The 16949-nt window shown below is 38.1% G+C and overlaps 1 protein-coding gene across 9 annotated transcripts; it reads left to right on the top strand.

Moving 5' to 3' along the window:
* Positions 1–8926: 8926 nt before the first annotated feature.
* prg4b (proteoglycan 4b) lies at positions 8927–16949 on the top strand. Of its 9 annotated transcripts, none has more exons than XM_032524926.1 (14): positions 8927–9204; positions 9317–9387; positions 9756–9872; positions 10059–10178; positions 10661–10741; positions 10864–10920; positions 11528–11587; positions 12395–13168; positions 13694–13780; positions 14703–14839; positions 15041–15197; positions 15331–15438; positions 15855–15983; positions 16720–16949. In XM_032524926.1, the coding sequence occupies exons 2-14, from the start codon at positions 9321–9323 to the stop codon at positions 16827–16829; spliced, it is 2004 nt and encodes a 667-aa protein (XP_032380817.1). In that variant the 5' UTR covers positions 8927–9204; positions 9317–9320; the 3' UTR covers positions 16830–16949. The 9 variants fall into 9 exon arrangements, with proteins under 9 accessions (XP_032380817.1, XP_032380816.1, XP_032380821.1 ...); XM_032524925.1 differs by having other exon boundaries at positions 9303–9387; XM_032524930.1 differs by having other exon boundaries at positions 9303–9387; positions 9756–9876.

The raw sequence follows: 16949 nt of genomic DNA, 5'->3' as shown, positions 1-16949 counted from the left end.
ATGCTAAAATGTAAATGTAAATAAACCAAATGACCAGGTTGCATTAGTGCAGTAGTGTAGTGTCCAAAAGTCTCATCTACCACCCAGAGATGACGTGTTAAAGAGTGTTATTGCTTGTGGAATGAATGATTTTCTGTAGCGGTCCGTGCGGCATCGAAGCTGTCGGAGCCTCTTAGAGAATTTAAAATAAAGTTGTGTTGAACAATGTTTGGCTGCATATCATGTTTGTATGACTAACCTGCTGGTGGTTCACTGAGGTTTTAGGAGTTAAAAAGGCAGAGAGACTATAAGGAACAAAGCTTCCCAATCAATGCTCATCATATTGAATTCTCTATATCCAAGCAGTCAGGCCTGGGGCACTAAATAGACCCTGTTATTTACCATTACTGAAAGACGTGCATATACCTTTTGCACACAGTTACAACAGCAGTAATTTATAACCACAACACCATATCTTGTTTTGTGTCTTTGAGAAAGACTTATCCTTTAGCTACTCTTTACTCCTCCTCGCCCTTAAAAGTGAAGCATAGCTGCAGTGTTGCTTTCTTTTATAAAGCCACATTCAGTCTGAGTAATAGTTAATGATTTGTGGGGGGCAATATTTCTGATTAAGAAAAATTTATCTTCCTTGCTGGCTATAAAGAAATGTATAAATGACCACTCACATATATAAGCAGTAAGGAAGCATGTAATTTACACACATCCAGGTTACCATCAATAGTGTGAGTTGCAGGTTATAGTAGGACCTACAAAATGAAATATAGTAATTTAATGCTGTCAAAATAGATTTCAGATTAATTTATTTGTCATAGCTCCATGTGTACTTGCATACATAAAGGGAAAAACTTCACCAGTGACTTGCAGTGCATTAGAAAAAGACAATCCTATAGATGTTTGTAAGAATACATAGACTATAATATATAAAACCAGAAACATTTAAAAAAGGGGACTGCACAATGTTTTTAAAGTGCAGTAGTACATGTATGTCAAAAAGGTAACCTGCAATTCACCAAATGTATGCATAAGATAGAATTGCAGCTTGAAGGATAATAAGACAGCATGTCCATATTGTACAGAATACATTTCAGGGGGTGAGTGACAGGAAAATATGTACCTCCAGGCCAACCTCCTTATCCGTATCAGAGTAGTGGTCATGGAGGAAGCTAGGGCAGCAGTACTGGTGAGGTGCATGTTAATAGCAAGAAATGCATCGGTTTTCTCCATCAGTCCTTCAGTGAAGCCTGTAACATACATATGGTGCAGTGCAGAGCGTCATTGCCTTTGCATCAAAAGCTGAGTCTGTCTAAATGTCTCAGCAGACAGAACAAGACAAGGTTGTTTCTATCCCTTACGGCCTACTGCAGATCTCTCTCAGTGCTGTGCTTCACACATGGAGCCCTTACATAATGACTTTGTAACAAAAGAAAACAATAAGATTGATTTATGAATTAGGAAACTGGTCACAAGTTATTTTAACACCCTTGCAAGAACTGTAAAAGACCAACAACATTGGATAAAGACTTGTTAATAAAGACAAGGCCCAAAAACTGATCAGCTTTGTTTAATGCTATTAGGCATAAATAAAGGCAAATACAGTAGCTTGATTTTGTGCAAAGGTATGGGCATTTAGTTGTATTTGGTTCAACAGCAACCATGTAGTGGATTTAGATGAAGTAGTTTGAACTGAATATCAGCTAAAACTCACAGATTAAGGTTTTTTTTAGACAAAGGACTAATATTTGACATGTATAATTATGGGCATTTTCTATCTATGTGGGTACATGCAACTGGTGTCTTGGTTTTGGTGCTGAGAGCACTGACACAAGCACAGCTGTTATGACTCACTGCTTCCGGCTTCACATGCAGTTTCAGATGCTCCTGCACATCAAAGACGTGAGCAGTGAGAGACCTCTGCTGGAGGTGTCGATGCTTGATGTGATGCAATATTAAAACCAAGACAGCGCAGCAGAAGAAAATGTCAAAGACAGTGCGGTATCATAGCACAAGGTTATAGTTAGAATACATTTCCTGTAAGGTAATTGAGATGGTTAGATTATCATCTTCCACCTTCAGACTTGCATTGACCTGCAACCAGGATGACATTTTACCACAGTCACAAGGCAAGAAATCTGAGTTATATATGAGCGTTTGAATAAACAAAAGACATGAACATAACAAGATCTATATCATAACTATTATTATTACGTAATGTAATTGTTATTACTATATTAATACGTTACATAGGCCTATTACTTTTTGAAAGGGGAAAATGGCATATTGGAGGGTGAAATGCAAGCTGGGTTGGTATATCCAAACTCTATCTTTCTGTAAACAGCCTGTTGGCAGTGTCCGTCCCTTCCATCTGCTTGTACACAAATGAAACGGAGAATGATCCTTAATCCATGGCAAAAAAATCTTCCAAGTAAAATGAAATGAGCTGTTGAATATCATCAGTGTCACCTGTTGGTGTTCCTAATCCTGTGGGAGTGTTGTTTTATATACCATCAGATAAACTCTCATTTGTCTCCCTCTTAAGGGCCTTTGTGATCACGTTTGATTTGTCCTATTAATACACTGTAAACAATTTATTAGGGTTCAAACCGTGAAGCTGTAGAACCCTTCTATGTTTTTCTGTTTTAGTTTGTAGGCCTGTTATTACTTGTTGTCTGCCGCGCCGGCTCAAATTCCCGTAAACTGGAATGAGCTAGAGACATGAAACTTGGGGGAATGACTGGAAATGGTGTGCGTTTGCTTCTATAGAAATATGAACCCAATCGGCCACATGGTGGCGCTGTAATTAAGGCCTCAACATGCAAACTTTGAAACGCCACTCCCCCCACACCCCAAGTCCAATTGACTTGAATTTTCTCAACCAGGTGCAGCTTAATGTGCTCTACAAAAATTTTGAATTTTTTGAAAAACACACTTTTGAGATCTCCTCCTACACCATAGCTCTGATTGCCACCAAATTTTCAGTGAATCATCAATGGATCCAGCTTACTACAAGTTGTATAAAGCATGTCCATATCTTAATTACTTTTCAAGTTATTGACCAATGAATTTGATAAAAGAAAGGGGCTTGGTTCTGGACATAAATTAACTAAAATCAGCAACCATAAGGCCAATCATCACAAAACTCAAAGGGTATGTTCAGACAAGTGCCCCTAGATGACATGGGACGCTCCAGGCTGCATCCATATACTCTTGTAGATATACCCAAACAGTTTGATGTACATACACCACTAGGGGGCGCTACAAGCACAAGATAGGTGAGTGGCATTGCACACATTTTACTATAAATCACATATTCATTGTCCAATCATCACAAACCTCTCAGGATATGTCCGCATAAGTACCTGAACCACGCCTTGAAAGTTGTATTCAAATTGAACACCACCATTAAACTGCAGGTGATGTAGCGCAAATCAGGCTATAATGACTAAATGTTTGTCCAATCAACACTAAACTTCCAGAAAATGTCTATATAGTTACCTCACACTTACACTGCAAGTCTCATTCAAGTTGACCACTAGGGGGCGCTTTAAATGCTCAATAACTGGACTGGTGGAATGACGCAAATCAAGATTTGAGCTTGGAATCGCAGGTTTCATTAGTAATTGTTTTTGTGTTATCTTCTTTTCTCAAATTGCTGTGAGCTGGACTGAGCTACATATCACACTGAATTGAAATTAAATGTTTTTGACAAATCAGTTGTAGGCATTTTAAACAAAGTGCACTGTTTGTCCAACCGTTACAAAGCTTGCAAGATATGTTTTTTAACGACGTTGGACCACATGTGCAAAATTACTTTAAAGTCACTATTGAGAAAAAAAGGTTTGAACCCGGGAATCGCCGCCTGCAAAATATATTTGTGACAAAGATTTTCATTATTTCATCTAAATTTAGCAGATGCCAGATTAAGAGCTTACATGGCTGGGTCATTTCACAGCTGTGTGAGACTTCTTTTGACTGTCTAATTAAGCATGTTAAAAAACAAACCAGAAATCAGAAAACCGAAAAGGAATTAAACTGATAAAAGAGTGTTGTGCTTGTCCTCTGATGGTTGTTGTTGTCTTGTTTCCTGTTATGAACTCAAATTCAAGTTCATTTTTGCAGAGGTTACTGAGCCTCTATTCAACTTGGAAGATGGCAAGATCAAAATGGATCTACTGAATGAGGCCCAATGTGTGCACCCGCATACTCTGAATCAGCCTTCCTCCTATGTGTCTGTGTGTTTCTGCCTCTCATCAGGCTCCCTGCAGGCTAGCTGATTAAAGCAGAAAATGGCTTTTACTGCTGACAAAGCACAGACACAGTTTTGGATCAAGAAAAAGAAGCTGACTTTCTCCTCAGGGGTCCTCTCATCTCCTCGGAAGATCCAGTGTGTACAACATCCATCTGTGGTAATAAGGGTTTTGTGACTTGTCTCATTGATATAACTGCGTTTTGTTGGCTGTCCCTCTGTGTTAGGTGTTTGCCCTCTGTGGGCTTGTTGGTCTGCAGGGACATGATCAGGGAAACCGCTTACAGCTCATTTCTGTGAACCATCAGGACTTCTTTTCAAGTATCACCAAGAAATCACTGAAATATAATATAAGAAAAGATAAGACTTTATTGTCTCCTATAGGAGACATTTGTCTTTCTGGCATTCAAGAGAAACAAATGGCGACACCACGCATGCACACACACACAATAAAGCATACAGTTAACCTACACGGAACATAATCAGACATTATGTTATCCAATGCTTTAATGAAAATCTAATAACCACAACCCCCCACCTTCACTCACATTCACAGAAGAACAGAAGAGAACCCACAGCACTTCTTCCCCCTCATATTGCACTTAATATTGATAATGATTGCACATTTCCCATTAACTCATGCTGTAGTCAATAACTTCTCTATTGCACAATTCCCAATTGCATACTACCATATCAAATTTCATAGCATATACTGTGTGTATGTACCACAAGTAGTAGTATACAGTACATCCCTGCAACACACACACACACACACACACACACCTTATCTGTTATTTATTAATTTAATTTGAAGGCGGCACAAATGAGAATTTGTTCCTGTTTGGTAACCTGTACCTTCTGCCTGGAAGCATCAACTCAAATTCACTATGCAAGATTTTATTTGGGTCATGGGTGATTTTGAGACCCTGTTTCCTACCCGCCTCCTCAAAGAGCACCTGAAGAGGAGTTGGTATCATTTGGCCAATTATTTTTCCAGCCCTTTTCATCAAGTTTTGGAGCTGTGGTTTTAATTGAATGGACAGGTTAACGAACCAAGTCATAATGCCATAATGAACAATAGATTCAATGGTTGCCTTGTAAAACAGTAGCATGATATCTTTGTCCACTGCATGAACTCTAAGTCGTCTTAAAAAATATAGACGCTGACATATCTTTGAGCAAACCTACTTCACTTGATGGGACCACTGCAACTGACAGTCTAATTGCATGCCTAAATACTACATATATGTTCTTACCTGCTCAACAAGTACATTTTCAATTTTGAGTGTGCTGTGATCTCCTATAGACCTGGGGTCAAAAATCATTTCTTTGGTTTTATTTACATTTAATGGCAGGTTATGAGTGTTGCACAACTTTACAACCTTCTCTGTCTCCTGTTTATAGATAGCAATGTCAGAGTCTTTTCTAAGTAGACTAATATAATCAGATAGAAAGTGGCAAAACATATATTTATATATATAACATTATTACATAGTATAGTTTACATATTGTGATCTCACCTGATTCACAGATAGGGGAAGAAAGCTACAAAAACAAGATGCATGAATACAGCTGAACATTTTACACACATTTTACCTTAGCGTTTCACTTCTCAATTTGGGAAGTTATATTTATGGAGCATACTTTATTCACTCTCTACGTTTTCTAAATTGTCTTAACTAGAGAGTAGTTTCTTCACACACTTAAAGGCCTAGGAGCAGGAGGCCAAAGAGACAATAGTATAGAAAAAGAAGACAGCTTCCAAATGGCAAAACGTTTAATTGTCAAATTGGGACCAAAAGCTTGTCAGTTAAAGGTTTTGCAAAGAGACTGTGTGCAGAAACTCTTTTCTCTTGAGCTTTTAGATGTCAAACTATTGCAAAGCAGACATCTAGAGGGCACACTGACTCCACTCTATTGACTTAACTTTCAACTTGACCCAGTCAACTTCTCAGCATTGCATATATTTCTTGGTCAGTGTTCTTTATTTTAAACTGCCATGGGCTTGATACTTCCTCTTTTCATGGTGCTGTAGTGGGGGAGTTGCTGACCCTTAATGCTTCTGTTTGGTAGGCCCAGTCATTTCAACCAGATCCTGTTATCATTATTGCATTGACACAAGTGCACTAATGAGCGCTTCTCCTGTAACTGGACCATGACATGATAGGAAAATACCACAGGCATGATATGGTCCATCAGCACTTCCAACCACAAAATACCCACAGTGCAGTCCAGCCCTAAATTATAAAGGTACATAAACACAGTGTTCAGTCTTGTATAGTAAAAATGGATCCTGCCTGTTGTCCCCCTATAAGGAAAGAATCCCTACTGTAATTATGTCAACTTTAGAACGAATCACAGCTAAATGTAGTTAATCTATATGTGAATAAATCTTGTAGTACTGTTAAGTAATAGACAGACGCACAGACAGATACCGTCATACTCTTAAAACAGAATAAAACAGGCCTGTGCCACACTAAAACTCACACAACAATAGATGTAATTTCTGCAGTGGTGAATATATTCAGGAACAAACAGGGTCAATAAACAGGTTGTCTTAAGGTCACACTGTACTAAAGGGTTAGTGCATATAGCCAATAGTAACCCTGTTACTTAAGTAGACGTAAACTTATTAACTATATACCATAACAGAAAATATTTGTTCATGACCGAAACCATGAATATAGTTACAATCAACGGACCACGTTTGTTACATACAACGCCCCTCTCAGCAGTAAAAAGTGCATTTACTCAAGTACTGTGCTTAAGTACAATCTTGAGGTACTTCTACCAATTTTATTTACTGTGGCTAACAACACTAACACAGGAAGATTAGACTGGACTAAATTAACCCTGGAAGATTTCCAGAGGTGTCACATTAAGACTGATGGATTGCTGGGAAACATTGCACTGCCCAAAGATGCCATAAGATGTTGGGATAATAATTGTAAGAATTCACAACATAGTAATGTATGTGTTCTATATGAATCAATTGTGAAATCACTTAGCCTTGCAAGTGGGCATTTCTATGAAGCTCTTAATTAAATAAATTCAATACAGGATGTATGATAGGCTATACTCTCATTAATCACCTTATGTATGCAGATGATTTGGTAATCAATTGCCCGTATAGTGCTGCGTTACAACAACTTTTGAAGGTCTGTTCACGTTACGGTGTGGATTTTGATATCAAATATGATGCAAATAAGAGCAATATTATGATTGTTGGAAGTAAAGAAGTTTTTTAGTTAGTGTTTCCTGACTTTTTATCAGGTACTGGTCTTAAAGTATATGATGAGATAAAATATCTTGGCCAGACAAATTGTTAATGGTTTATCAGATGATGAGGACATTAACAGACAGTGTTGCAAGATATAGCTCAGGCTCATATACTTGCACGTAATTTGGCATGTGTTCTACTAATGTTAAGGTTGCTTTATTCAAAACATTCTGTACACCACTATATACTGCCCATCTGTGGCGATCTTACAGGAAAAAGAACATGCATAGACGTAATGTAGCGTATAATGATGGCATGACACTGCTTCTAAAACAACCAAGATGGTGTAGTGCTAGTCCAATGTTTGTTAGTGTTGGTGTGCCTACCTGTTCTTCCTTAATAAGAAACCTTATTTATCAATACATGTGAAGACTGTCTGTCTCAGAAAACAGAATTATACAAGCTTAAGCCCACAATGATTTTAGCTCTGTCAGGTATACATCTAGACTGTGGAGACATTGACGCTCCTGTTTGTGACCTTTTTTTAATTTATATGAATTGTACTGTATATTTATTGCTATGTTCATAAATGTTGTCATTCTTAATGTACTATGGACCTTCCCTTTGTGTCCGGAATAAAGTCATTATTATTATTATTATTACTTGAGTATTTCATTTTTATGCTACTTTAAGCTTCTAGTCTGACACATTTCAGGGACAAAATTTTTACTCCACTACATTAATATAACAGTAATATTTTTCAGACATATATTTTTTTTAACAAACAAAAAAGATATGACCAGTTTATAAGATATTGTGCATTATTATTGATTATTCTGATCAAATGTATATGAAGTAGCAGGAATTAGCTCCACTTTATTAGCCATAACATAAAAGTACTGCTGTCATGTTCATGCATCAATGATATGATACAGTAATGTATAATAAAACTGGCAGGGTTTATTCTGCCTAATGAATACTTTTACTGTTGATACTTAAAGTACATTTTGCTGAAAATATGTACTTTACTTGGGTAACGATTTTTAATTTGCTACGTCCCTATCGTGTCTACGGGCAGAGGACACTAACAATTAAATAAACCCAGGGAAAACCAAAGAAAAGGCAGGAACAGTTCAAGAATAATTGTAGTGTTCTACATCATAGTAAGACGACAATATAAAAAAAAGCAATGCAAAACAATTAGTAACTACTTTTCATTATTTACACATTATTTAAAGAAAATGCCGTAAGTTAACACATTAATACTTTTACTTGTAATTTAGTATTTTTATAGTGAGTTATTACTTTTACTTAAGAAAATTTTCTTCATCATCTTTCTTTTTGGATCCGTTTTCTCTTAAAGACTGAACAATAAAACACCCTGCTGACCGACTGTCCATGTGGTATTGATTTGACAAACCAAGTCTGTGAGGATGTGAAGGTCTCCACTTGTTTTGTGACTGAAGAGCAAGTCAACCAATTTTGTTTTTCCTGTTGCTCAGAAGTATGTGAAGTCAGCCGTCTGTCTGGCACAGATGTGTGTTGATGTGCTTCTAGATGTCTGGACCTATGGTCTGGTCTGGTCTGGTCTGGTCTGGATCCTCCCTACAGCCTGTGAGATCATCACAATTTTAATTAGACCGGATCCGCCAATTAACGGGAAGTCAGCCGGTCTCTCTCAGCCTTTTAAAAGCAGCCGAGGCAAACCTTCAACAGGATTCTGACAGAGGCTCAAGACAAGGTAGGTTACCTTTTATTTCCTCTTTTCTCTCTTAGGATTTTCAGTCCTGATCATGAATGCCCTCTGATATATTTATTTTTGTTTCTCATGTCTCATAGTTTCAAATTTACAGAAGGATGTCTTCCACTGTACTTTGTGCTGTTGTTTTGCTGGCGTGTGTCTTCACATTTAGTGCTGCTCAAAGTAAGTATTACCTGTGTGATATTTTTACTGCATAGAAAAACACTTAATGCACTTTAATGTAATTTTCAGTATTCTGACTGCCAGAAATTTGTTTTTTAATGAAGGGCTTTTCTGGAATGGGTTTTCAGTTCTTGTACTTGTTCATGTTTACTCTGTTAATAAGTAATATGTGAGGTATGTCTCTGTATTTGTCACTACTTCAGAAATCAATTTCTGGCACAGTGGTTTTATTTACACACTCACACATGTCCTCAAGTAGACAATGTTTCGGGACAGAAGATGATGCAAAATGTAAGCGCACAGATGGCATTATATCCCTCACTGATACTTTTTTTTTCTGTTTCCATGTGCTATTTCTCATACAACAGCGAGCTGTAAAGGTCGATGTGGTGTTGAGTACAACAGGGGTTACACGTGCCAGTGTGATTATAACTGCCTGTCTTATGAAGAGTGCTGCAAAGACTTTGAATCCCAATGCACCACAAGTGAGTTTTATAATCATCAAATGTTGTTTTTATGTGTTAGGTTTTTATTTATTACAAATGTTCCTAATCCCCATCCCTGAAGGGAGCTACCTTTCATATACTGCCTGAATGTGCCATATGAATAACAATATAAGTATATCCCTGTTCAGTCTTATTGTAAGAGTCTGTTGTGTTTGTGTGGAACAGAAAACTCATGTAAAGGACGGTGTGGAGAAGGCTTTAAAAGAGGCCGGCTGTGTAGCTGTGACTCTGACTGCGCTAAGTTCAAACAGTGTTGTCCAGATCACAAGATGCACTGTGATGAAGGTCAGCCTTGTCCGACAAAGCCAGCATGATTGTGTTTGTTGTTTTTTCTGCATGTTAGGCTCAACAGATGTCATTCACAGTTTCACCCTCAGTAGCATTACCATGATATTTGCTGTCCTGATTAAGTTTAAAGTGGTCACACATCTTTGGAGTCTTCTTTGGATATTTGGCGGGCATGATGGTCATACATGATCAGCAAATACAGTGATGGCCGTGTGACAGCATGACTGCATGTTAAAGTCAGCCCCCCACCTTTCTCAATTGCACTGTTATGCGACAATTATCATACATAAACTGAATTTGTATAACGCTTTTCAAGGACCCAAAAATTAGTATTTGTGCATGCATGGTGTGTGAAGCCGGGATTAATCTGACATGGCATGGCCACCAGCATGCAGAGTACCTTGCAATGCATGCAGTAATCTGCACAAATGCATTGGGTTAAATTTGACATTATTTTCTGTCTTGGTTAATTACCACAGAAGAAGTCAGTGGAGCAGCCAGTGCAACAGCACCAGTGAAGACTAATTCATGCAATAATGTAAATGATAACAAACCAAAAGGTATATTTAAATTGGCAATTAGGTTGATTTCTCTCCACATTTTGAGTAATATAGGATTTGAGGCAAACTGTTTTTTTGTAAAGGGTTAACTCTCAAACCTTTATTTGTGAATATTTCCACAGAGCCATCTCTAAATGAAGCAACAGAGCCTTCTACATTCAGTGAAGGAAACAATGCAGGTGACAATGCGTTTTGAAATATACTCAAGAACGCTTCAAAACTTTATTTCACATCTTGAATAACTGCTACTCCGATGACAGAAACTAATCGCCATTACCTAAGTGATCCACATGAGCTGAACTAAGTGGATTTAATAAGGCATATGTCAGGAAGACGACACAAATATGTTTACGGTTGACTACCACACTGTGGCTCTGTTGCTGTGGTTTGCTTTGGGGGCCAAGCCAAGAGCACAAGCCCCACTGGCCAAAAGAAACACAAGGAAGCAGTGTTGCCATGAGTGTGTAGGAGGGTTACGGGCACAGGCTCAGTCACAAGTGAGGAAAGCACAAAATAAAGCCAAGAAAGGATGACAACATTTTATTCGGTGTTTTAATATGCTAGTTGGCTTGGAATAGTTTTGTGGGTGGAGATTCTCTTGCATCTCTCTCAGGAGGAAGACATGTCGTGACATTTCCGTCTGGAATGTCAAGACATTCAGAGTCAGTGATGTACATGCTCAAGAAAACAAATGCAGGAAAAAATAGAGATAGTATTAATTAAAAAAAAAAAACAACAATAGCAATTCTTAACATTTATATTTGATTTTTCCTTATTTGCTCACAGAAGATCATTTAATTCCACTGGCCAGCCCAACATTATATCCACATGATGATCCCAGTGATGGTGAGCAATGATGTGCATGGACAATAAATCTAGCATAACGTACAGCCAGATTTTTCCCAATTTTTGCCCCCACTGAGAACCCAGGTATGTGATGTCCAGGGGTTACCTGGCAGGCACAAATAGATGGGTGGCAAATTAAGGGGAAAACACAAAAAACACAAGTAAAATATTGTTACAACACAAACTGCCAGAATAGCTTCAAATCTCCTCTGCATCTCAAATACTATTACCTATACCGGAAGATAACACCATTGTTCCAAAAGATATTCCCCTCATTCCCTCATGTTTTGATGATGGTGGCAGAGCGCTGTTTTACATCTTAATCCAAAATCTCCCACAGGTCTCCAATTATAGTGACTACAAGGGCCATACTACATTGAAATTCCTTAATTCTTTATTAAAATCATTGTTTAAAAGAAATCCCGTTTCTTCCTCTCACAACTCCTATTCTAAATAAATTTAAAAAAATAGCCACATTAGCCACAATAAGTTTTTTTAGTGGCTAATGTCTTGGTTTGTGCAATTCATATTTCCAATGTACAGTGATATTTTACAACAGGTTTAAATAATTGCATTTTGAAGGAGCAACGTCATTTACATGCTTATCAAACCATTCAGTGTATAAAAGTATCTGCGTTTGTTACATGTTTGTTTATCTACTCATTTTTTAAACATTCTTCCTTTACTTATAAACCTTTACAGTTGTCATTAGTTCAACAATTTATTAAAATGCTTCATACCGTTGAATTCATAATCATGTTTGTCCTCCTCCAGAGGCAAGTGATCCTACCATCTCATCCGATACAGGAACAACTCTCCCTCAGCCCACAACAGCAGCTGATCATGTCTCCCGCCAGCCTAGTCCAACCTCTGGACCCCAAACTGAATATCCTCCCACAGCCGACACCCCAGAGCTCCAGACAGTGGGGAAGGCCGAGGTACAGTCTGAGGGTGACATTCTTCCTGATGATCCAACTGTAGCCTCCTCTGATGAGCCAGATGTTTCAACCCTACCTTTCAATACAGCCTCCTACAAACCTGTGGCCCCAGTATCTGCAGGAGCCACACAGGGCTCTTTCACGGTCCTGGAAAACTCTCAGGTCACCATCTCTGCCTCAACGTTGGACCTGACGCCCAACCCAGAGGCAACCATTTCAAACACCAGGCCAGATGATACTGAGAAAAACACAGACAACGTCACAACAGGCCCTTCATCTTCTCTGGCAGACCTTGAAGATCCTTCCACCAGTGTTTCTCCTGCAGGGCCCGGGGATTTGCCAGAGCTTGAAGCCCTGACAACCCACATTCCCTCATTCTCAGAATCAGTGCAGGATGACATGACAGATGAAGTTACAGCAGGAGCAACCACTAAACCACTAAATGTTATTCCAGACCTGACCAAACCCAAAACACCTGAGTCCACCTTAAAACCCCAGGACAAACCTGACCCATACAGCTCATTGCCAGTTAAACCAACTCCAGCTAAACTGACTCCGGCTAAACCCATCTCCAAACCTGAGACTAAGCCCCTGGACACGGCACAAACTCTCAACATAGATAATTCCGGAAACTACCAAGCAGGTAAGATATGTTCTTACCGTTGGTCCGGCTTCTAAACACAACATCCAGTGAAAACAAATAGCCTGAAGGGTTAATTCTGTGACTCTGAAATGGGAAATTGCAGTGTGAGTATTGGAATTCTCTTCCCGTATTCTCTGTTGATATCTCATTTATTTTACATGAGTCTAACACTATTGAAAAAAATAGAGGCCTCTAGTTTCTGGGACATATTTATTACTGCTCTCAGCCTGCTTTATGAGCTTAGTTGTTTTTTCATTATGCCTCTGGGTGAACAGAGCTTCCTTCAAAGCGTAGCTACAATATATTAAATGACAATGGTGGCTATTTTCCCACTCTAAATGAACTAAACATTCCTTTAAATATAAAAAGCTATAATACTTAAAAGAATGGAAACAAGTCCTTAAAGCTCCTGGAGCACAATATGTCATATAACACCCAGTAAGTCAGAAAGGGTAGCATGGTTTCTTTGTCTTATGTTTGTCCAAACAGATGTTTTTTTTCTCACAAAATGTCTTTTTTTCTCAGATGACAGTAACGATACAAATCTGTGTAGTGGGCGGCCAGTCAGTGCAGTCACTACGCTGAGGAACGGCACAATCGTGGTTTTCAGAGGTTAGTTCCAGCCAGGCAGCTGATCCAAGAATGGTATCACACATTAAGCCAAATACCAGTTAATTAACATACGAGAGAGCAGTGAAAGTATATGTAAGTATGTATATATACTGTATAACTCAACATAACTGTTTTGAGGTTGTTTTTTTTTACGATACTCAATACATCTACATCACCACATTTCATAGGGAAATCTTGCATTTTTTTTACTACATTTATCGTAAAAAAGAAAAGAAATTTACATTAGAAACTATGGTGAATTTTTAAAATACATTACATTGTATACGAGTTGTTAGGAGTTCCATCAAAAAGTGATTTTTATTTGAACAGTTTGAAGAGATAAAATAAAAAATATATCCAATTAATTATCTCACGACCCTTCAGATTTACCTTGTGATCCTTTCTTGGGGGCCCGGCCCCTGGTTGGATACCGCTGGACAATTATTTAAAGTCTATGATAAGTAGTTGAAACTAGCTGCACCTGACCCAGCTAAAACAGTGAAATGCTTCATACATGTTTATGTATCAGTAATGTCATAAATAGTAATATCACAAGAATCATTGTTTTACATCTAGAGTACTTTTACTTTTGATACTTTAAGTACATGAAGCTGATAACAGTTCTGTACTTTTACAATTTTGAATATAGGACTTTTACCTATGATGAAGTATTCTTACATTATTGTATTGGTAGTTTTAAGTAAAGGATTTGAATACTTCCACCACTGCAAGAGTATAAAAAGTACAAAAAGTAATGACCTAAAGTATCTAAAAATCTGACTAAACAATGTACATCACCATGACAACATAATACCTAATTCACACGTATTAAATACAACAAACTCTGTTGCTCTGATGGTAATCCTATAAGTAATATTGTACATTGGACCACACTTATGTAGAAATGTGATGTTTTTTTTAGGACACTACTTTTGGATTCTGGACAGACACATGGTGCCTGGTCCGGCTCGCGGCATCACACAAGTGTGGGGCGTCCCTTCCCCCATCGACACTGTGTTCACCCGCTGCACCTGCCAAGGCAAAACGTACATTTTTAAGGTACATTTAATCATCTCATCCAAACCAATGAGTGTATTTGATAAATCTGAATTAGAGGGATTTTATTAACTGAGACCGTTCAGACTATATCAGGGTGCATTTCTGCTGTTAAAGACACAGTATTGGCTCTTTGATGCTACATTTCTTCTTGAGCCCGCCTATTTACTAAGGTTTTAATCTTTTGGGTTGTGATCTTTGCAGGGATCCCAGTACTGGAGATTTGAAAATGATGTGTTGGACCCCTACTATCCAAAGGTCATTGAAACAGGCTTTGATGGGCTTCGGGGTCATGTCACAGCTGCTCTGTCTGTGCCTCAGTACCGTAGCAGGAGAGAATCCGTTTACTTCTTCAAGAGAGGTGATAAACTGCTGTTACCGTGTTAAGATAATTATAATCTTTTTTCTTTATTGCATTTGTCTTAATGTATTTTTTTATACTAGTATTTAAATACTGTGTTTATCATGAAAATGTTCTTGACCAATTCTTCCAGGGGGGTTTGTTCAGAAATATTCATACCAGTTTGGCACCAGTCCAACATGTGGCAGGAAAGTCAAGCATGCTGTTTACACAGCCCCAAACCGAATGGTCAGACAAGCAGGTAATCCTATTAAAAATTTGTACAGGACAAGAACTATTTTAACATGTTTTACGTAAATTCATTTCAACAATTATATGGATTGCATTTTAATTTCCTCATTTGTGTGGTCCTGTATAAATGTAATGAGCGTACTGGGTGTTTGCTGAGCATTTTAACAGATTTACTTTAACTTACGTAAACAGGTTTTATTTGAGTTACAACACATGCAGTTCTCTGAAAACGTGAGTCATGCTTTTGTGGAAGTGAAAGGGTCATTGAGGTCCATCTTGTAAATAACAGAGGTGGAAATAGGTTGCCTGTGTGCAGTTACTGTTGAAGGGCTGTTATTTATCAGATATTTATTCAAAATGTCAAAACAAAAATTTTCTATCAATAACTATTATGTGAATTCTTTCATTTTACTCTTTTGTTTCCAGTGTCTAGTCTAGGGCAAGCTGTTAACATCAGGACATCTTGGAGAGGTTTCCCCTCCACCATCACAGCCGCTGTGTCCATCCCGAGCAACAGAGAGCCAGAGGGATACAAATACTATGTCTTCTCAAGATGTAAGTCACCCATACACACCCGTGCTGTAGTCATATCTCTTTAGAAGAGACTTTGGGAGTGGACTTAGTTTTATATTAAGATTTCTTTCTCTAAAATCAGTCTAGTATTAAAGAAATGTGTTGAAAATAAAGTTTTTAAACTATCTTCTGCACATCCAGGGAAAAATGTAGTCATTAAAGAAGAACAAAGACTCCTTGCCTTATTTTGGATTAGCTCCCCACAAATCTTGCTTACTGAAATAAAAAGTTAAACTAGTCTATAAAGATGTCTTCCTTTACAATATTTAATTGCTAATCTTCAAAAGAACGTCCATAATTGTCTGCACTGAGACTTGTTGGCCTCATTCACATCACGTCTGACATGTCTAACAAGGACCTTGTGTAGGGTGTGGTGGGGAATTAGGCAGATGTTAAGGTCATTAAGGGGTGGTGTGCATTCACCTATGGCTCAAATGGAATAACCACAGTAAAAGATTCCATTTTACTTATTTTAGATACAGTTTGAAGAATACTGTGATTCCTGTGTGAGAAAAACATTTCGCTCAGTTGTCCTGCTGTAGCCAAAAGCTGTCCAAGTTAACGTCCTGATAACTACCTCTCTAACCGTTGGACGAGGCTTTCTGTTGTATGCCACTTTCATGTTCACTAAAATGGAAACTGGCATTTACAGGATAAAAACTACATCCTGAATACCATGTATTAAAATGCTTAATCAACCATTCCGTTTCTTCTGCAGCCAAATCCTACAACGTGAGGCTGGATAGTGAACGTCCCGTCATTGCGACTCCTGCAGCCAACGCGTCACCTCAGAGCAACAACATTTTCAAATGCCAAAAGACAGTCTGATGAAAGAAAGTTGTCTCAAATGCATTTTCTCTCTCATAGTTTTAAAGTTTATTACATTCTTCATAAAACACACCGCTTCAGCATGGACTCCTTACAAAAAGGTATATTAAAAAAAAAAAA

Source organism: Etheostoma spectabile, chromosome 9 (genome assembly GCF_008692095.1).
Source record: "Etheostoma spectabile isolate EspeVRDwgs_2016 chromosome 9, UIUC_Espe_1.0, whole genome shotgun sequence".
NCBI lineage: Eukaryota > Metazoa > Chordata > Actinopteri > Perciformes > Percidae > Etheostoma > Etheostoma spectabile.
This window is presented reverse-complemented; position numbering and strand designations above follow the sequence as displayed.